Below are 23,053 nucleotides of genomic sequence, written 5' to 3'. Positions count from 1 at the left end.
GTCCGCAACCGGGTGCAGTCTCTGAAGAGAGCAAGGTGTCCATTTCACCAACACAGGGAGACGTAACCAGGTAGGGGTCTGTTCTACCCCGAGTCCTTGACAGTCTTTAGTCCATCCTGGGTTACGCTCCAACTATATACAAGGATTCCCGGTAAATCCACCAAGGATTCCTAAAAACAACTGGAAACACATAATATTTACAAGATATGGCCGCTCTCAGTCCTCGGCCAGTGGGGATAAGGATTGGCTGCTCACAGTCCTCAGCCTGTGGGGAGATGGGATGGCTGCCCACAGTCCTCAGCCTGGTTAAGGATAGGGGACACACGGGAACAGTTCACACTTGTCCCAACGGGGACCATATTTTAATTAGCAACACAAGTACCCCTACGGGTAACTATGTACAGTTCCACTTTACCGTACTTCAGTAACGGCATCCTCCTGCTCCTTCTTGTGTGTAGGCTTCAGACCCGTCTGGGTCCTCTTGGCTTTCCTCGTATTGGTAGTACTGCAGCTCCTCCTTGGTTAACGTGGAGGGCGTACAGTCCTTTTGCACCTGGGGAGTTCAGGCCTTGCGACCAGGCGTGGAGAGGGTCGCCGTTGATGACGCCCGGGGTCAGAGGGTGCAACTTTGGGCCTGGGCGCGGGCTGGTGGTGGTAGTGCCCAGGGCTGGAGGGCTTGGCCGCAGGGCTTGTTGCGGGGGCTGGAGCAGGTCGGTGTCTGCAGCGCCCGGAATCGGCGGCTCCACCAGGGGGCCCGGGAGCAGGCTGACGCTGGCAGCGTCCGGGACAGGGAGACTCCTCTTACCTGCTCCCGCGACCGCTCCTGCATCACGCGTCTTCTCCCGGCGCTGGTCGGGGCCGGCAACGACTGGGGCACTGCCGATGCTGGGCAGCTTAGTCTGCTGCCGGTCCGCCATCTTGCTGTCCGTTCCTGGTGTCCTCCTCCCCCCTAGTGGACCGTGGCCTACCTTCCGGAGATCCTCTTCCGTAGGCCGCGGCTCCGCAGTCAATCGTCGGGGTAGAGGACCTGGCGTCGCGCTCCTGTGACGTCGGCGTCTGCTGGGCTCCTTCCAGGTCCTTACGCAACGTCCGGACGTGAGGCGGGGCTTCAGTTCTCGCGCGCTTTCGGAGTCCACGCCCCTCTTCTTCCCGCGCGGCGTCCTCAAGATGGCGTCCAATGGCGGGAAAACTCCACGGATGGCGGGAAGAAGGCTGAAGATGGCGCCGGATGGCGGGAAACTTCACCGATGGCGGGAAGAAGGCTGAAGATGGCGCCGGATGGCGGGAATCTTCACCGATGGCGGGAATCTTCACCACTGGTAAGTTTGAACAGTCTTTGCTTTTCAGGCACGCAGTACCCGGTGGTTGCGGGCACGAGATCCTGCCGACTACGCCAAAGTTGACGCGCCCCTGGGCCTGTGTCGCGCTGCGTTGCGCACGCGGGAGCTTACCCGGAGCCGGATCTGTTTAGGGTTGTAGTCTCGTGGCGGTGACCCGGTCCGTGCCCAGGGAGTCAAACTGGACGGCAGTCTGTTAGCGGTAGAAAATGGTTGATGACTACGCCACCCGTTGAATGCAGCCAGGGGGCTGCTGCTGCAGGGCAGACCGCTGAGGCCGGTGGAAGGATGGTGCAGCGTGATAGTATAACCCCCAACGGGAGGGGTATGGCCTCAGGGCAGCCGACGTGGATGATGGGGGTAGCAGGAACCACTCAGAGACGGTATGGTAGCGTTCAGGGTCTTTACTGGTAACAACGATAGACCCTCCCGGAGTACTTGCTAGCGAACGGGGCCTGGTCAGTCCTTGAGCAGATGGGAACTCCCCTGGCCAGGCGTAGTTGTAGGCCTCCCAAGCTGACTGTACTCTTCTGGCTACCTTGCTAGAAGCTGATGTAAGTAGCCCACGTCCCTGAGTGTACCGTGTGGTGCTCACCCGTATGGCCGGTGACTCGGGGCCTTCTAATGGCTTCCGCTCCACGATGGCGGTGCTGGTCCCACGCGTGTGACCGGGCCTTCGGGCTTCTGGGCCAGAGGACCTGAAATCCCCTGCCTGACGGATTCTGCTGCTGGGTAGAAGTTAGTCCCCACAGCCTCGGACTCCGGGTCCGGTAAAGAATCTTCTTAGTCAGGGCGAGCTCTTTAGCTGCCAGCCCCTGACTCCTTGTGACTCTGCTGCTTCCTATGCTGCTCTTGTCTCTACTCTTCCTGGACTCTTCTTCTACTCCAGGCTCAGGCCCCTGGACAGGGCCTGCCTGTGGAGCAGAGCCCATAGAGCAGCTCTGCTCCCTGTCTTCTCCTCTCAGAACTCCCTACTCTGCCTCAGCCCCAGGTTTATATAGGGGAAGTCCTTCCCCTCCCAAGACTGGGCAGGAGGTGTGGCATGCACAGGATCCCTGACCAAAGGACCTCCCACCTGCTCTCAGACGTAATATTACATTACTGTGGAAAACCAGACCCCTGGGGTGCCACATATTAATGCGTAGAAGTCTGAATACTTTTGCCCATATAATTTATTTCTGAGAGCATATATGGGGCAACCGCAGTTATAATTAATTGGATATAAGCCAGGAACAAAAAGAGCTTGATTCTTTATAGATCAGCCAGATCCTCCAGAACCTAAGGTATTTGTCATCTAAATCTGTTGCCTCAACTACTCCATCCATTTTATTTTTCTGATGCATCAGGCTATTCCCTGACAGTCGAGATAATTGTGGTTTTCCAAAATTTAGGTACAGCCAGGCAAGCAATTTTTATGAAGACACCTCTTCTTTAGTTTTTAGATCATAATAGTGTGGAGACCATATTGATTTTATGTCACTCTCAACACTAAAAATGTGGATGTGGGCATGGGTCAGCTATGCAAAAAGATCTCAATAAGATTTATCAATAGCGACTTTTTAAAAAGTTGCAATTCTTGCTACAGTATAGTGGTGTTGTAGAAAGTGGATATGTTCATGAGTTTTTCTCATGAGGATTTTTCAGCCAAAAATCTGCCTCAGAAATCTGCAGTGTTTTCTGTTGTTTTTTTTATGTAATTTTCGGTTTATAAAGCATTCTGTTTTAATTCATTCCACAAGGAAATACATTTGGACACCTACACTCCATCTCTGCTCTATGAGACTGCCAGAGACAATCGAGTATAATTTTTAGATTTGGATCCAGAGCACAGTAGTTGGATCACAGCAATCAGCAAGTTATCTCCTTTCCTCTCGATGGGTAGTAACATTCAAACTTGGTATAAACCCCTTAAATCACTTGGTCAATCAAGAATGCAGTTAAAGGAAACCGGTCACGTCAGATAAGCCTACTAATCTTCATATATGGGGTTAATCTGCAGGTTAGTAGTGTTAGAAAGTTGCCCGGTCATCAATAATTTTCATTCACAAAAAAATAACTTTATTCCTCCTAGGAGCTGCTGGCTTTCAGTCATCCAGACGTGCCAGCATGGCCTCAATCACCGCTCACAGTGTGACCGGCAGCAGTAAGCACGCTCCCGCACTTTGACTGACAGCCAGTTCTGCAGTGCATCTATAGATCCAGTTGTCAGTCAAAGTGCCGAGGTGTGCTTATAACTGCGCTCACAGTGTTGTGAGCAGTGACTGTAGCAGCGCCAACTTGAGCTCCATGACTTAGGATAAAAGCCAAACCAGAATTTCAATTTGCAGACATGTGTTTCGGGGTGTTGCCCCTCAGCAGTGCAAAGCAGGAGATGTGATTTCACTGTATGAGAGGCCTCTGACTAGGGTTTAACGGGTAATGTGCTTCCTTGTGGAGAGTGACATGCCAAGGTAAGAAGACTTATAGGCCGTGCAATGCTACTCTGGGAAATTAAATATGCAAATAGTCTCTTCAAAAAGGAAGGGGACTCCAGAGGTTTCTCATAAAGCCAAATCAGATCTCATGCTTTATACTTATGCTTTGTACTTAGGAGCGGCAACACCCTGAAACGTTCTAACTATAAATTTAGATTCTGGTTTGGCTTTTATCCTATGTCATGCAGCAAGGGTGGTTAAAAGGTCGATATTGACTTTTAGGATTGCTACTTCCAATAGGTGGCAATAGAGTTCAAGTCCCCTTCCTCTCTGAAGAGAACAATTGTATATTTAATTTTCCAGAGGAGCTGGGCATTGAACAGCCTATAGGTCTCCTTACCTTGACATGTCAGTCTCCACAAGGAGAAAAGCTACCCCTTAGATCCTAGTTTACTATTAGTAGAGTCAATCCCAAGAACGAAGTAGTACAGCACATGACTACTATAAGATACATGCCCTTTCCAAAGCACTTGCCTTGCAGCACCTTGCAAAGTGAGAAAGAAGAAATAAAAAAAAAAACAACTTGGCCTATAAGGGAACCACAGACAACAGAGGAGATCTTCCGCCATGATCTTAGACCATGTCAATGGTTGAAGAAAGAAGCAGCACATAATTCTACAATCTCCCTTAGCGAATCCCAGATGTAATATTATGTGAAGTAATCCACTAAATTAAGAGCAGTGGGTAGGACATAATGATACAGATATATAAATATCCCGATACCTAGAGGCCATAATGTTTGCAGCAGTAATACTGAGTCGTGTGTCTTTTTCAGCTGCTATATTCATTTGTGAGGTTTCTGTTCAGTGCAAAATATTTGTTCACATGCATATCATTTATCTGTACAGCAACACCAGGTACACAAGGGTTTATTTATTTCTATTACAAGCATTACAATAAAAATACAATCAAAGGAATAAATAATCTAAATGGGCTAAATGCAGCAAGACAGTAATATAACACACTTTCCCACATTAGCATGTTTTTCCAATAAAGCTTCTCTCTCTGTACCCAGCTGCTGATTTGCGATATTCCATTTCATTTTGCTTTTCTCTTCAGTTGCAGCTATTTTATCAGCGGGGTTTTCTTTAGCCCTTTAAATATACCCATGAGAAATTTCCACAGCAGCAGACAGTGTGACCAGTGGGTTGTCAGGACACCCTGCCTGAACATCACTGATCTACGTAATCGATCCTAGGCTGTCGGAAGTAAATGATGAGTATAGTCTGTGATAGAGCTGTACTCGGCAAACACTGACCCATAGCTTGGGAGGAGAGGATGAGGCTGGGGGGCAGCCAACAAAGAGTTAATCAGGCAGAATTACTATAAATTATGTCAGATTAATCAGCTCATTTAGTGATCCACTGAAATACAGAAATAGAGCAAATATTCTAAATCACTTTTAAAAGAAAAAAAAGTGGAGCAAAAGCATAACAAAGAATTATTTTTTTGAGGAATAAGTTGTATTTATTTAGTGGTGCTATTTCATGGAACATGTGGGGGGTGATGTTTAAAAAATCCTGCCTTTTTACCATTGTTTACTGATATTAATTTTACGACATTCATGGATCATGTTTTACAGCTATTACAATTATATTTATGTTTTTTGCTAAGTTTTACTACTTTTGCAGAATCAAATGCTTTTTTTGTTGCTGCATTCCAAGACCCATCACATTGTTCGTTATTTGATGTGGGGTGACTTGTCGTTTAATGGATAGCATTTTGGGGTATAAACAACCTATTTATTAATTTAGCTACCATCATCACACTGTGCCCTTCTTAGACATGCATTTTTTTGTAAATGAATGGTGCCTACAGTGAAACATGGTGGTGGCAGTGTCGCTATGTGGGGCTGTATGAGTGCTGCGGGTGTCGGGGAGCTACATTTCATTGGTGATATCATGAATTCCCAGATGCACTGCTCTATATTGCAAGAGAAGATGCTACCATCTCTCTGTGCCCCTGGTAGACATGCATTTTTTCTAAATGCATGATGCCATCAGTGAAACATGGTGGTGGCAGTGTCCTTATGTGGGGCTGTATTAGTGCTGCTGGTGTTGGGGAGCTACATTTCATTGATAGCATGGCATCATAAATTCACAGATGTACTCTGCTGATGTACGCAATATATTAAAAAAAAGATGCTACCATCACTCGGTGGACTTAGTAGACGTGCATTTTTCAACATGACAATGATCCAAAACACACATCTGTTGCATTTCTGAAGAACAGGCTGAAAGTGATTCAGAGGCCATGTATGTCTCTTGATCTGAACCCAATCGAACACCTATCGGGATTCTGATGAGACAAGTTGAGCATCACTTTCCATCCAGCATCCAGACTCTAAAAGAGGTCGTTCTTCAAGAACGGAAAAATATAGATCTTGCAACATGTTGGCAACTTGTTCATTCTATGTCTAGAAGAGTTTGTGCTATCCCTAAAAATCATGGAGGTCATACAATATACTAGATCTAGTAGATTTTGATGTGGGGTGTACTCATTTTCGCATCAATTAATTTGAGTAAACTGAAGACTAGGTAATGAAAGTTATATCATTAACCTTACTTTCATGTTCTGGGTTAAAAAAATGTTTTATGAAACTTACATTTTGGAAATTGTTCTTGTGTTCAGTGAGATGTTGATAATAATCTTAGTTTTTAAAGGGGGTGTACTCATTTATGCTGAGCACTGTAGATATGTAGGAACGTTTTAGCATCAAAATATCCATTCTACGTAATTAAACGAACACATTTAATGTCATTGTCAACTGGCTACAATATGGCAACACATCGCTAAAATGTACCTGAACCAAGAACCAGGACAGAATGACAGACATCCATGGGTTGCCTCCTTTTGAAGTAATCTTTGCTGGTAAAAAGAGTTTTCCTGTGAAAATATACAAAGTATATATCATCAGCCCAAATTAGCATATAAGATAGGTGTCTTCCTATGGGAAGGAAAGGTGTCATGTGGGAGCTCCAGAATGACCAATAGCCATTATTTACTTATATCAGTTATTACAGGTTTTCTAGGTAGTACTGCAACACAGAACATGCTAAGCATGGCTCTGCCTAGACCAGGGTTCCCCAACTCCAGTCCTCAAGAGCCACCAACAGGTCATGAACAAATACCGGTGGCAAGTCCCAAGTGGCAGCTATAGGTGAATCTCTCTTAAGAGGTTGGTCATGTGGTCAAAACCCCAAAATTTATGTCCGCATAGCTGATTCAGTTACATAAGGCATTGCAAAACCACAGAAAACAGAATTATTGTACATTTTGTTCTCTTTCTCTCACGGAAGAGAATAGCATCCTGTGCATCAGTTATAGGCTTTGTCTTCCAGAGGATAATACTGCCACCACTAGCGCTTAGAGTTTTAACAGTAAAAAAAAAGACAAAATGCATTGGTTATGGCATTCCCTACTGCTAAAATAGCATATGCCATTTTAAGGCACAGTTAACTGAACCTTATCTACCGGCAATGGAGCTGGAGAACAATTCATTTTACAACATTTCTTTTGGAATTCGTATAAAAGAGAATCCAGAGGACGCACAACGGGAATTATTTCATAACAAATAAGGCCTGAAAAAATGTAAAAATATAAAGATAACCGTATTCTGGCACTTCCACTAGGCTACGTTCACAAGCCTCGGTGTGCATATTGAAATTCCAATATTTAACAGGAGGATTAATGGCAGAAATCCAAGGCAGACACTCGGAGTGTTGTTGATGCGCAGCTGATTGCCCGCTGCTAATGCAAAGCTTTTCCGTGAAATAATGTGCATGCTCATCATCAATGCGGAGAACTTTCCGGATTTGCCAGCAAAAACACTACTCACATGCATTGGATGCCCAAATGTCATTTGATTTGATAAGAATCTAGGTGCATAAACCGCACCAAAATCTTCATCAAATCCTACAAATTAAAGGTCAGGTCACTTCTTTTAATGGCGTCACAACTTTGAAGACTTGAAGCATTTAAAAAAAAAGCTCAAAAGACACACCACAAGTCATTTTTTACATTGCAGTTCATATGCGCTTTCTTTTTAACATTTTTTCAGGCAGGATACTGAACGTACCTGCTTGAAAAAGACGTTGCATGCACAGACCCCAAGGGTTTGTGCATATGGGGAGTATACGCAGCAGAGTTTCTGGATATAAAATCTGCTGGGTATTACAGCATCAGCATGATGGATGAGATTACAGGAAATCTCATGACTGTGCATAAAAATCGACCAAAGCTGCAGATTCCAAGTCCACATCATATTCAGTTTTGCTATGGATTGGCAGCAATTCATCAAGAAAGTCAACAGCTGCAGATCAGTCCTGTGTGCACACACTCTAAGGGTAGGTTCGCACAACTGATTTCTCCACGTCCGATTATTCTGATCAGAGTTTGATCCAGGGCTGTGGAGTCGGTAAGTCAAACCTCCGACTCCTCTATTTCCCCGACTCTACTAAGCGTGTATATAAAGTGTAGCACAGATTCATCTCAACTAAAAGCAGAGATCCTTAGATCAGGAATACAACAGACATTTATAGGACATTTCATAACTTTCCCTAATTTTTATGAAAACATCTACAGCACATCCTGCATTGTACTACTGTACCAATTTATCATATATTTTAGGAGTTGGAGTCGGTCCATTTTATACCCACTCCAACTCAGACTCCACCAAAATGGACACAGACTGATTCCACAGCCCTAGTATGATCAGAGTGCATACAATTTTTCCAGGTCGTGGAGAGAGGAAAAAAGAAAAAAGGTTAACCACCTTCTGCATTCTGTCAGTCCCTGATAATCGGACAGTACTCGGATGTCATCCGAGTGCGGTCCGATTTATTTCACAGACCCATAGACTTGAATTGCTGAATTTTATTTGACACACGGATCAAAACCGGACAAGTCTCCGATTTTTTTCTGCACACTTGGTTCGAGAAAAAAATTGGACATTTGCACAGCCTCACAGAATATTGTGGGTACGAGTGCTATCCGCGAAAACCACGGATAACACTCGTACAAGGAAATGGATTGTGTGCAGGAGCCATGACATTTTCTCAGATTCAGAGCTTCAAGGATGTTTATTATCCATAATAGCTAGTAGTTTATTTAACCAAAATGTTTATAACTTAGTATTATGTATACAAACATGACTCTTCAGAAATTTTAGGGTTTACAGACTGACAGACATCATTATATCCTACTAAAATCCATCAAGGCAGACTGGATGAAGCAATGTTCCTATTACCTTAACACTTTCGAGTACATAAGAGTACAAGCTCGGAGAGTAGGATTTATGGAATGGTTTCATAAAACGAGATAAAGCGATGTTGGCAAACAAAGCCCAGAACTATGATGAGTCTCATAAGAGAGATAAAGCTTAAACACAAAGAGTGGAATCCGATTATTAGGCAAATTAAACCTCACAAAATGACTGTACTGATTTGATTAGCAAACACACAATGTATTAAATTTACCCATTTCAGATACATTTGTACCGATTTGTGAAGGCGAGACCGTAGCGAGAGTAGAAGTGGAAGCCATTAAATACCAAGACTATATTGATATGACTGATAAATAAAGGAGGACTGCGGAGGTACAGGAGAATATGTCACACAATGTGTTCCAATATTGGCTGTGATTAGCACGTACCAAGCTGTTAACAGCGAAGCGGAGCCACAAGAACACGGCATAAAAGGACAGAAGAGCTATTAAAAGCAGAAATTACTAGTTAGGCCCTGGCATGGAATAGAGTAAAATAACAATCATCCTAATTGTAATGATGCACAGTGTGTTTGATGGGTAATTTACAAGGCTTTGTGGTGATAAATCTGCAACTGGTAAATGCAAAAAGCTGCACACAATGCACTATATTCATTTGCTATCCCAGACATTCGCCGTTGTGAGCTGCAGTGCTATGTAAATAGTTAAATGGATGAGATTGTCACGCATTAAGTGTGCAAAGTGGCCAATATTTCATACACCAAAACAGCAGAGAGGACAGCAACGCAAGCTCTAAAAGCTTCTACGTTTCCTTTCTTTATTGCTACGGTCGTGGATGATAGGGTGTTGGTATAAAACACTCCCTCTATAAAAGTGCTGTGGTCTGGGAGCCAGCAACCTACTGCCGTTACCATACCTGGAATCTTACATGTGTGAACAATCTCTAGCAGGCTGCTATGGAGCATAGCGAGTAAAGGAGATTACAGAAGACTCCATGTCTAACCATAAGGGTGTGATCGCAGGTAAAGGACACCTTTGGGGACAAACTTTAGCTCAACTTTGATGTGGTCATACAGTTATATGAAAAAGTTTGGGCACCCCTATTAATCTTAAGCTTAATGTTTTCTTAAAATTGGTGTTTTTGCAACAGCTATTTCAGTTTGATATATGTAATAACTGTTGGACACAGTAATGTTTCTGCCTTGAAATGAGGTTTAATGTACTAACAGAAAATGTGCAATCTGCATTCAAACAAAATTTGACAGGTGCATAAGTATGGGCACCCTTATCATTTTCTTGTTTTAAATACTCCTACCTACTTTTTACTGACTTACTAAAGCACTTTTTTTTGTTTTGTAACCTCATTGAGCTTTGAACTTCATAGCCAGGTGTATGCAATCATGAGAAAAGCTTCTTAAAGTGGCCACTTGCAAGTTGTTCTCCTGTTTGAATCTCCTCTGAAGAGTGGCATCATGGGCTCCTCAAAACAACTGTCAAATGATCTGAAAACAAAGATTATTCAACATAGTTGTTCAGGGGAAGGATACAAAAAGCTGTCTCAGAGATTTAACCTGTCAGTTTCCACTGTGAGGAACATAGTAAGGAAATGGAAGAACAATAGGGACAGTTCTTGTTAAGGCCAGAAGTGGCAGGCCAAGAAAAACATCTGAAAGGCAGAGAAGAAGAATGGTGAGATCAGTCAAGGACAATCCTCAGACCACCTTCAGAGAGCTGCAGCATCAACTTGCTGCAGATGGTGTCACTGTGCATCGGTCAACTATACAACGCACTTTGCACAAGGAGAAGCTGTATGGGAGAGTGATGCGAAAGAAGCCATTTCTGCAAGCACGCCACAAACAGAGTCGGCTGAGGTATGCAAAACCACATTTGGAGAAGCCAATTTCTTTTTGGAAGAAGGTCCTGTGGACTGATGAAACCAAGATTGAGTTGTTTGGTCATACAAAAAGGCGTTATGCATGGCGGCAAAAAAACACAGCATTCCAAGAAAAACACTTGCTACCCACAGTAAAATTTGGTGGAGGTTCCATCATGCTTTGGGGCTGTGTGGCCAATGCCGGCACCAGGAATCTTGTTAAAGTTGAGGGATGCATGGATTCCACTCAGTATCAGCAGATTCTTGACAATAATGTTCAAGAATCAGTGATAAAGTTGAAGTTACGCAGGGGATGGATCTTTCAGCAAGACAATGATCCAAAACACCGCTCCAAATCTACTCAGGCATTCATGCAGAGGAACAATTACAATGTTCTGGAATGGCCATCCCAGTCCCCAGACCTGAATATCATTGAACATCTGTGGGATCATTTGAAGAGGGCTGTCCATGCTCGGCGACCATCAAACTTAACTGAACTGGAATTGTTTTGTAAAGAGGAATGGTCAAAAATACCTTCATCCAGGATCCAGGAACTCATTAAAAGCTACAGGAAGCGACTAGAGGCTGTTATTTTTGCAAAAGGAGGATCTACTAAATATTAATGTCACTTTTCTGGTGAGGTGCCCATACTTATGCACCTGTCAAATTTTGTTTGAATGCAGATTGCACATTTTCTGTTAGTACGATAAACCTCATTTCAAGGCAGAAACATTACTGTGTCCAACAGTTATTACATATATCAAACTGAAATAGCTGTTGCAAAAACACCAATTTTTATAAAACATTAAGCTTAAGATTAATAGGGGTGCCCAAACTTTTTCATATAACTGTATATCTGCATAGAAGAATTCAGAAGAAGAAAAGATAAAACTTACAAACTTTTCCAGCAAAAGGAGCTCACTGATGGATTCACATTTAGGCCACGTTCACAGGCTCAGTTTGGTCAGTATTTCACATCAGTATTTGTAAGCCAAAACCAGGAGTGGGTGATAAATACAGAAGTGGTGACGTGTTTCTATTATACTTTTTCTCTGATTGTTCTACTCCTGGTTTTGGCTTACAAATACTGATGTAAAAAACTCAGCAAATACTGAATGTGTGAACATGGCCTTAAATATGGCCCATCACCAGGTCAAAAGTGTCAAGTTTTTTTTAATCTTGTTTTGTTCCTGCTGCTCCCTTGAGTATTCTTTTTGTTTTTATCTGCCATATTGTTTCAGAGATATGGGTCTTTTTATTTTCTGCTAATTTTTATGGTCTTTACAAGGGGGCATAGCTACCACCTTGGATGTGTTTTTAGGCTGCTCTATATTATTACACTGTAAGTAACGCCCCCTTGGAAAGGCCAGAAAATTTAGCACTACATAATGTATGGCGGATTTAAAAAAAAAAAAAAAAAAAAGAAATCAGAATATTCAGGGGAGCGGGGGGAATAAACTAAGAGCAAAACCTGGAACCTTTACTAACTCATTCTTCAGTCTGCTATGTACTCCCCATAGAGGCACTGGAAGCCAAATAGTTCACATTTTTAAATGAAACCCAGATTCAAAAAATATTTTCAGTCCAAAATGAAAAATGAAATGCTCTTGAAGGTGTCCATAGTCTAACTCCAAAAGAGTACATCTATTGCTGCCATACTCAAACCAGAGAGCTGAGATACTGGTGAGGCCCTCAAACTGTAACACCTTTTCAGCTGCCCCTGTGTCCCCGAGCATCACAATAAGCTCACACCCTCTGTTCTTTAGGGATCAATTAATAATTGCCATTTTCATTGATCTAATGGCAGCATATTCCACAGAACTTTACATTTCAGAGTGTACATGTACAGAAAAAAAAAATCAGACAATCAACAATATAAATAAGAGGAGCATGGCAGCACGGTGGCTCAGTGGTTAGTGTGGCGCCCCTGAGGGTTTGGTCGCCACAGAGTTATTGCATCTCATCCAGAGATGTGGTACCTCACTCTCAGGTAAGGAAGGAGTATGGCTCAGAACCCTAACACTACATCCACTACACCACATTTCCGGGGGACAGGGCGAGATTGCTCCTACGGGAGAGCACAGTCCCTGATCCCTGGCTGGAGTGGGGAGGAACCACTTAGAGAGGGGGAACTAAGTAGTGGATGGGTGGAGGACGTAGATCCTGGGCGCACTGAGTAGGAGTTTAAGTAGAGAACCCATCTTAGAGAGAATGGTCAGTCAGTCGGAGGAGTAGTGAGGAGGAGACAGGGGGCAGAGGCTCCGTACAAGCTCTGCTCCACAGGCAGGCCTAGTCAGGAGGCCTGAGCCTGAAAGGAGAGAAGAGAGGAAAGAGGGAGCAGGAAGGCTCCAGGACGAGAAGAGAAGGGACCCCAGGGGTACGGGCCGTGCAGAAGGCCACCCGTACGCCTGCTGCTACCAGGAGGTAGAGGGGTCAGGCCAGAGAAGGGGAACCGGGTCCCCCAACCAGCAGAGACTACAGGACTCAACTGGGAACCGGAGGCTGCAGGACTTTAAGTATAGCAGGCCGTCCACACCAGCCACTAGGAAAGTAGCCACATAGGACCCAGGGGACGGAACATACGTCGCCCGCTAAGGCCCGAGGACACTGGACAGAGGTGCCGCTAGGTGTGAGGTGCAAGGAAAGAGGCCAGAGAGAGGACACACAGAAGGGGGTCCTGTTAAATGCTCCGGAGTTACCTGAGGGTCGGCTGAACCCCTCACTGCGTGAACACAGGACGCCGTGGGCCTTGCACTGGCGCCTGTAACTGGAACTGCTATAATCGTGAGTAAAGACCCTGGGACTGCACTATCTTGTCGCTGTGTTCCTTGCACTCACAGCACTAGAACGCCCTGCACAATCACCGCCATCATCCAGTCGCGCTGCCCTGAAGCTACACTCCTCCTGTGGGGAGTCACATCACCTTGCTGCACATACCACCAGCTTCATCGGACTGCTCCGCAGCGGCGGTTACCAATAACCGCATTCTACAGGTGGCGTAGTCGGACTATATATATAACAGATACACATAGACTACCCTGGTTTGACCGCCCTGGGTCACGGACCGGGTCGCCGCCACGGTGACTACAACCCCCAGCATCTACAAGGCCCGGCTCCGGGTACCCCCATGGCCCAGGGGGTGATTCAGTTAGCACTGCAGCCTTGCAGCACTGGGGTCCTGGTTTCAAATCCCACCAAAGACAACATCTGCAAGGAGTTTCTCCCCGTGTTTGCGTGGGTTTCTTCAGGTTTCCTTCAACACTCCAAACGACATGCTAACAAGGAATCTAGACTGTGAGCCCCAATGGGGACAGTGCTGATAATACTTGTGTTGTACAACGGTAGAGCAATTTTTATAAGAAAAGGTAGTACACCGAAACCTGCATGAACACAGCTATGAAGTACGGAGAAAATCTGCAGACTTGTGATTTTCTCCACAGACATTGGAGTGGATTGCTGAAGAAAATGAGTTTAAGAAACATTTTATGGTTGCGGCCATCTCTAACAGTATATTTAAACAGAAGTGGGTGCTGCTTCATCCAGGGAGGTTTTGAGAGTTTAGTTGAAAAATTTATCATCAGTGAATGGGACAGTATAGGGAAGAGATTGGAAAAAAACCTCAGCAGTCCCTTATTGTTATCATCAGCTGGATTACAATATAAAGTAAAGCCTCCGTTCTAAAGCCGGAGGCAGAGAACCCAGGATCCACCACTGATAACAGGTGACGACAGCTCATCCCCTTACCCTCCCTGTACAATGACCTCTGCACATGCTATGGAGCATGCTTACAACATTTGCCATGAAGAGTAAAAACTTAAACAAAAAAATTTTTTTTATTCATTTGTTGTATGTTTCATCGCATACTTTTATTTAATAAACTATTGTAATACATAATGTTCATTTGGTTTGTGTATTGTTGAGTTACTTATGCGGCCATTTTACATTCTGATAAAGTTTTTCAATTTCTATATCATGTTGTATGTGTATTATATTTGTCATACTCAAACAGATTGTAAAATATGGTAATATCATAGAGCTCATCAATTAACTGCTACATTTTAAAGGTAACCTGTCACCTCTAGAAATGCTATTTACGTTAAAATATAGGGTTATTCCTCAGGTAAATAGTGTTAAATTCCTATCAGGCAGCCTTACTGGAGCAGGGGAGAGAATTCGGTTATGGCTCGCTCACTTCCGTTCATCGGGGCGGTGCAGGGAGCTAAACGTTGAGCATGTGTGTAATCACTACCCGATACTATGATTGACAGCCTGCTCTACTGTCGATCAATGTGCTGGTGAGTGATTACAGCCGTGCTTAGCTTTTACTAAGAGATGACTGTAACCGCTCCCTGCAACGCACTGATGACTAGAAGGAGCAGCTGCAGGGAGGATATAACTCCATTCTCTCCCAGTAGCTGCGCTTCCAGTAAGGCAGCCTAACAGGATTATAATGCTATTTACCTGAAGACTAACCCTATATTTTTAGGTAAATAGCGTTTCTGGTTGAAACAGGTTCCCTTTAACTTCATTTGTAAAAAGTTGGACCAGTAGAAGGAATAACTGGAATGAGAAAATGATGCATTTCGGCCCCTGTTTACGGCGTTTACGGTTTGTCTCTTAAAGGGAATCCGTCAGCATGTTTTTTGCTATGTAATCTTAAGAGAGCAGGAGATAGAGGCTGAAACACTGAATTTAGCTGTGTGCTGTTGTTTACTTACAATACAGGTTTTATCACAAGGACATCATCACTGCCAGATATGATGCTCATGTGACTGCTAATCCAACCTGTGATAAGCAGCTCACTGACAATAGACAATGTACATAGAGAGCCTGGTGTGGGCGGGGTTAGCTTTTTCAGCTCTGCTTCATGTCACATCTAACAACTTTGATTGTGTCACAATTGCTGCATCCAGTGAACTAAGTGTTACATTGTTGGAATCAGGGTCTCTTTCCCTATTTTATGCTGCTCTCAGATGAGGTTGTAAAAACCTGGTGCAGATTCCCTTTAAGTCTGTGCAATATCTTCTAGGATTAAGAAGGCTAATGTGCTTCGATAATATCCGTCATCTTTACGGATTCTGACTTTTTTAACAACAGTATATAGATAATATATGAATGTACAACTTTGAGTGACAGCACATAATTATGCACAAACTTTCAGAGTTTTGTTTTTTTAAGCAATCTCCAAGTTTGAAGCATCTTGCTAAACAGTCAGGTGACAAAGACTTGTGATATAAAGCACAAAGGAGTTTATTACCTCCACTATAAATTACCTAGGGCCGACGTCTGCAACCACTCATAGACCTGATTCAATGTTCTGCTCGTCTGGTTTTTATATCCGTGCTTTTTAACCTAAATGACAGTATAATGTGCAAAACCATTGTATTATACTTTTCAAGTCATATTTCCCCAGAAATAAAGAAACAAAATCAACAGAGTTAATGATCCGATCAAACAGGAATCCTCCATCCCCGGTTGCGGGAATTTGCAATCTGCACGTCTGTCTTCTGTCTGATGCTGTTCTCCTAGGACTCAGAATGGGTTGTTGCTTAATACATATGTATTTTAAGCACTTATTTTAGTGGAATGTGCATTAATATGTAGTATACTCATCATGTAAAACAGCATCCTAGTTGTGTCGCTTAGATAAACATCATTTTTTCTAACCAAATATACAGGACCCTGGAGTGATGTTTGTCTTAAGGATTTGTGTCTAGCTGTTAAAAAGAAATAGTTGCGCCTGCACAGATATCCATACAAAGTGCTATTATGGCTTTCAGTCTAAATTATTGTTGAATTATAGCAAAAATTAGATCACACCATCCTTCTTTTGACCAAGTAGCCCAAGGAAGTCTGAATATAGAAAAAAATGAATCCTGAACATGGTCTGTTAGATGGCTACGTGTCGTATCTGTAAGTCATAGAAACGCCACACATCAAAAACATAAGAATATATTTTTTTTTTACTAGGAATAAGAGTTGCTCTTTTCTGAATAGGTCTATATAAAGTTGGAAACAAGTGACTTGCTATGATAAAAAATTCTCGACGCTACAGAAACTGTGAGAAGTTTCACAACAGCGGACAACAGCTGGTGATGTATTTTCACCCTTGCCCGGAAAGCTATACAAAGAATGAGAGCCTTATCGCTAATACACCCCTTCTCTCTTTTCTCATTATCACAGACAGTCAAGACAGGAATTTAGTGAAAGGCCGTCAGAGAGACGGACAGAAGACGGACACCACGGCACAGGGCTGCCTTAAGAAACCCAGCCAAAGAAAGCATTGATATTCCTATCGCTCAAGTGATAGCTAGGAGCCTCTGCCAAGGATAGAGAGGACTTGACAAGGACGTCCAGCAGGATGAGTGAGCTGCACTTGGAGAGGGTGGCAGAAATTAATTCAAATGGAAGAACCGATAAGGAGACAAAGTTTAATTATAAAGTGTCAGGAATGAGAAGGGAGTTATAAAAAAAAAAAAAAACACATGTGCTAAATACATCAGACCACCCCAGTATTCACACTGTAGCTTCCAAGCTTCACACGTCACACTGTAGCTTCCAGCGCTTCATCAGGTTCTTCAGAACATAACAGGGAAGATTTACTAATCCTGTGTAATAGATAGACAGCAGAAACTTTGTGAGTCGAGGAATGCACCACAATGATCATAGTGGCTCATTCTGAAGGATAAACCTGATGCTTTTTTTGGGACTAACTTTATACTAATAGTGTAGCACAGTGTAGGAAAGACAAAGTGCAACACAAAGTGATGAGGGGAAGGGAGCCCAGACACTAAGGACAGGGGGGTGGAGACCTCCTAGGCTGATCTGATATCACACTGTCCTTCCCTACCATCCCTATATTGGTTGCTCACCAATCGCCGAGCAGGAACCCTGTCTTTCCCTAGAGCTAGAGTCTGGCTAGGGAACAGGGGGGGGGGGGGGTGAACGCTAGTCAGTCCCCACTAACACTAAAGACAGCAAGGGAAGACCGACATGGGGGAAGTAGCTTAGCTTGAGTCGACTTCAGAGAGATTGCACACAAGTCCTCTTAGCACCAGAGAGGAAGTAAGAACTGCACTTGCTCCAAGACTTCACAAGGGGTCATGTGAATGTCACCGGCGCCTCCTTATTGCAAAGTGAAGTTATTTATAGGACGCGCCCCCTAGGACCGTGGGGTACTCGCCACCGGGTCGGTTGGTTCCTTGGGATAGTCACCAGGGCGTGACCCAGTCCGGGGCCCTGGGTGGTCAATAAAAAGGACAGTTTATTTAGAGGAAAAGTTTTGTGACGCCACCAGTGGTATGCGGCTATAGGTGGCCGCCGCTGCTGAAAGAGACCGCTGGGGCCATTGGTGACGCAGCTGGGATGGATTTTCTTCCCAAGGGTAGAGCGGGGCCCCAGGGCTACCAGTACGTTTTTTGTAGGGGATTGTGGATATTGGAGTGCAGAATTGAGGGTGCAGATAATGGCCAGACAACACAGGAATGGTGGTTTCCTCTACCTTAACTTGATGTTTGATGGTGCAGACCAGTGCACTGATAACAGAAGGTAATGGAGATCCGGGCAGCCTAGAAGCACTTTGGGATCCACCTCACCAGGTGGGGTTGTAGGCCTTCCTTCTGCGCTGTTCTCTTTCACCCTGCTACCTAAAGCTATGCTGCGACCCTCTTTCCTGAGTGATCATTAAATCCTAGCTCGTATGGCAGGCAGCTCGAGACTTTTACAGGTGTCGCTCCTTCGTGGCGGCTCTGGGCTCTAGCATGCTGCTGAGCATGCCGGGTGTTTGGTGGGGCAAGGAGACCTGCAGTCTGCTGTCCTCCGGATTTAGCTGTCGGGACTTTAGTACCCGAGCAACCACGGACTCCAGTGTCTGGTTTCTGGCGCTTTTCTCTGGAGCGAGCTCCCCTCCCCAGGTTCTCCCTCGTCTTTCACTCGCTCTCCTCCGCCCCCAACTGACTCTCCTCTGCCCCCAACTGACTCTCCTCCGCCCCCAACTGACTCTCCTCCGCCCCCAACTGACTCTCCTCCGCCCCCAACTGACTCTCCTTGCTTCCAAAAAAGAAAATTTATTCAGAGCGACCCAAAAAATGGAAAACAGTGCAATCCATCCAACGTTTCGGCTATTTGCCTTTATCAAGGTTATCTGGGTTGAGGCTCGGGGCTCAAAAATGTGGTGTTGTCACTGCACCACATTTTTGAGCCCCGAGCCTCAACCCAGATAACCTTGATAAAGGCAAATAGCTGAAACGTTGGATGGATTGCACTGTTTTCCATTTTTTGGGTCGCTCTGAATAAATTTTATTTTTTGACATTATACCAGTAATCTCTTTTTGTGCCGAGGGTATCCAATATATATACGTTACTTTTCCCTCTGAGCACAATCTATTGTCCGTGCGAATCCATTTTGTCTTTTCTCCTTGCTTCCAGGCATGGCATCACCCCCTGTGAGGGAGGCAACGCCAATGTGGCAAGAGGACTCCTGGGGTGCCACATATACACCCAGGTCAGGATGTTAATTAGCAAGAGGAAGGTAGTCTCTGGGTCCTAGAGTGAGACAGCTCTAAGAAGGTGTCTGTCTTCTCACCAGTCAGGGAGAATGGGGAATGCAAAACCAGTGGGCAGAACTGTGCACTGAGCCACTTGGCCATACCAAAGGGTGCATCACGCACCCTAACTAGCACATTTAAGTACACTTCAGTTTCTGCAGAGCAGAAGCACAGCAATTGGACTAAAGGAACGATTATTTTAAGGACTATTTATCGTCTACAAGACTTTTTGTTTAGTTCATATAAGTTTAGACCAAAACAGTAAAGCACACCTTTTGTAAATTTGAAGCATTTCACAAGCATACTTAGTCACACCGCCTTTTCTAGACAGAATTGAGGTGCACTTTTGTTAGTAAATCTGACCAAATATTGTATGTTGAAAATGTGCAAAGCGTAAAATGGTCAGTGGTAATCACATCCTTTCCTGCAATTTTAACATGTTATAACTGTGGCTAAGATTACAATAGAATTTGGTAATGCCCTTGCAGACCTCACTATATGAGGGAAGCTCATACGTCTTCTCACTGCCACAGTAAACCACTACAGACAATCTACCAACCCTAAAGTGGAGAAATATATCAGGGTTTGTGTACTGATGATTGTACCTTGGACAACCAGTTCAGTCCTGTAGAAGACACAAACCATTTCCTATCTTGAAGGTAATCTTGCTTTAAAACAAAAAATCTTCATTAGTGCCTACCAATGTTACACTGCTGGCTAACTGGGTACTCAATGTTGGAGCTGACAGGGAAGCACAGTCTTGTTAGGACGACCTGACTCAGATCTCAGGACTCCGGAGGAAGCGGAGGCAGAGGTCTCAGCAGCTGGATGGACGCAGGCTGCTAGCAGGCCCTAGGCTGGGGAGACATACAGTGTTCCTCAGTGTATGAGGAAGAGGCCTCAAAAGAATTAATTGTCCCTGTCAGAGCTTAATTTATTACAATTAGTTCTTTCTGGATTTAAACATTTTGCTTCTGAACAGAAGCTATGCCACAGTGCCAGATATATCATATGACGGAAACCAACAGTGCCTCCCTGATCTGGACGAACCCCAATGAATTAAAACATGGTCATTCAGGTTGTGTGCCCACGATGCGTTTTTTAAGCGTTTCCGCAGCGGCAAAAACGCTGCAGAAACGCTTAAAAAACACATGGTAGAAGGCCTGCCATGTTCCCCAATGATAATCCGCATGTGCTGTGCAGATGCTGCGGAAATTTCCGGTGCGGATTATCATTGCGGAAAAAAACGCAGCACTACCAATTATTTTGCGGAAGCGCTGCGTTTTCGCCGCCATTGACTTGCATTAGAACGCATGGATTCCGCATCACTGTATATGTAGATGCGCATTCCATGCGTTCTAATGTGCGGCTGGTACCCAGGTCTAGAGAAGAGGAGACTCTCCTCTGGACCTGGGTACCATAGAAAACTGTAAAAAAAAAAAAAGAATAAAATAAAAAATAAATATATACTTACCTTCTGGCGGCCCCCGATGCGCTCCTCCTCTCAAGCCGGCAGTTCGCGATGGACTGAAGGACCTGCGCTGATGTCATAGTCATGTGACGGGTCAGGCGACGCTGACGTCGGCAGGTCCTTCAGTGTACCGCGATCTGCCGGCAGCCAGGACCGAGCGAAGCAAGACACCGGGGGCCATCGCAAGGTAAGTATAGATTTATTTTTTGACATTCTCTCGGGTCACAGTATATAAATCCATGCGGTTTGCATGGATTTATATAGTGTGACCAAGTTGTCAAGCACTTTACAAGTGATGCTAAAATCGCTTGGAAAGAGCTTGACAACCCGCTTGCGGAAATGCATGTGAAGAACGCTTCACTTCCGCTTGTCCCTGGCAGGAAAAACGCATGTACAATCCGCATGTACAATCCGCATGCGTTTTTTCTGCCAGGGAGATGCAGAAACGCTCAGGAAAAATGTGGCGCATTTCTGCATCGTGGGCACATGGCCTTAGAGTTGCATTTTGGTGTCCATCCCTGTAATGGAAGAGTAGCACTGCATACTGCACTATTCTTCCCACCAACTGCATATAAACACTGAATGCTTCCTTGAGGACACTCAGTTGGAACTTTTAGTCACTGGGGAGCATTTGGCTCGATAAGGTTAAATAACACTGATATTTTGATAAGGAAAGACAAAAAAATTATTCTGTTTAATTTTAAAGAGCATCAACAAGTTTTACTGCGGCCATATGGTGTAACAGTATGAATATTCTCAGTTACTAATGCCATTGCAAGACGCTGTGGTGGCAGAAACAGTAGGGAGGAAAAAACTAATGCACCAGATATACAATTAACTCTTTAAATAATCTAGATCTAATCGATTCACAAATATTAATGATAGCCTTATATATTTACTTAAGGAACAAGCTTATCCTAGGGCTCATGAACAAGGTAATGCCATGTTCACAGACCCAGATTGGCAGTAGTATTGACCTCTAGGCAATCCATGCAACTGCATGGTACAACCAATGCTTTTAGAGTAGAAAACCTCAGAAAAACAGCAATGTAATACAAAAGTACAAGCACTTAAAGGACAAGAAAGTATATTGTACAGCTGGTGCCAGATCCTTTAGGACCGAATCCATTGGTCCCCAGTACAAGAAATGTGGAAAACAGGCAACTTGTCAGGAAAAATGAGCTGCTTTCATTCTCCCATGCAGAGCTTCAGCTTAGGCGGGTTCACATTACTTTGAACCCAGGTTAGTGGCCCTGTCGGAAGCATCTGTCTGAAGCCCTGAAAACCAGGATTCGGCTATGTTTATATAACAGTGGCTCCGTCGGGGCTTCTGTCTAGGTCCCGGAAAAACACGATTTAGATGGAACTCTTGACGGAGCCATTCACTGTAATGTAGCAGAAGTAGTCACTTTGTGCTTTGTCTGTCCACCACTTTGGCAGTGTCCTCCTTTTTGAGGTAGATACAAAAATGCAGTCGACTGCACTCATAGGCATTGGGGCTCATTTACTAATTCTGTATAATTTCTAGACCAAATGATACTAGAATTCACCAAATTTATCATGTGGCTGATAAATGTACTGCACCTTTAGACACTTTAGTTCAACTTCACACTGACTGGCTGGCTTACTTTGTGTGCCAAACTTTGGAGATGTATGCAAACACTACACCAGCATTCTACAATTTATGAATACATGAATTTCAATAGCGCTAACTGTGTAAAAAATACAAGGTAGCTAGTTAATATTTTTTATATTACTTATGCACATTAATTTAATACAATAGGTGTGCTGGACTTGGGCTAAACTTTCTGCATTGTGCAAAAATTTAGGTGCATGGTGTTGTGTATCAGGCCACATCGCTTTTGTACATAGCCATAAATCTTTCCTGCAAAGCCTCTTTTTTAAGCAAGGTGCAAAAAGTGTATAAAAACACAAAATAATTGTTGTAAAAGCACTTTTCAGTCACTGAGTTTTTTGTTGGGGGAAAAGGGGGAGGGGTTGGATGCTGTGCTTTTATCGTGTGATTACTGCAATTACGCATCAGTTTTTAGGCATTCTAGAAGTAATAGTAATTGTTTATATTATGTTGGGTTGACCATACATGGTAAATGCTTTGTTATACCTGCACA

At 44.0% G+C, this 23,053-nt stretch overlaps 1 protein-coding gene across 1 annotated transcript in view; it reads right to left on the bottom strand.

The window, feature by feature from the left end:
- LOC141259365 (solute carrier family 12 member 9-like) overlaps window positions 1–23,053 on the bottom strand; it is a 304,002-nt gene that overhangs the window by 112,692 nt on the left and 168,257 nt on the right. The window contains exon 8 of the mRNA XM_073675250.1: window positions 6,615–6,697. Within this exon, the coding sequence (XP_073531351.1) occupies window positions 6,615–6,697 (83 nt within the window). The remainder of the gene's footprint in view (window positions 1–6,614; window positions 6,698–23,053) is intronic.

Source organism: Phyllobates terribilis, unplaced genomic scaffold (genome assembly GCF_046119375.1).
Source record: "Phyllobates terribilis strain yellow unplaced genomic scaffold, ASM4611937v1 Scaffold_3__8_contigs__length_932513732, whole genome shotgun sequence".
Taxonomy (NCBI): Eukaryota; Metazoa; Chordata; class Amphibia; order Anura; family Dendrobatidae; genus Phyllobates; species Phyllobates terribilis.
Note: the sequence above shows the minus strand (reverse complement) of the source record. Positions and strands in the feature narration are given on the sequence as shown.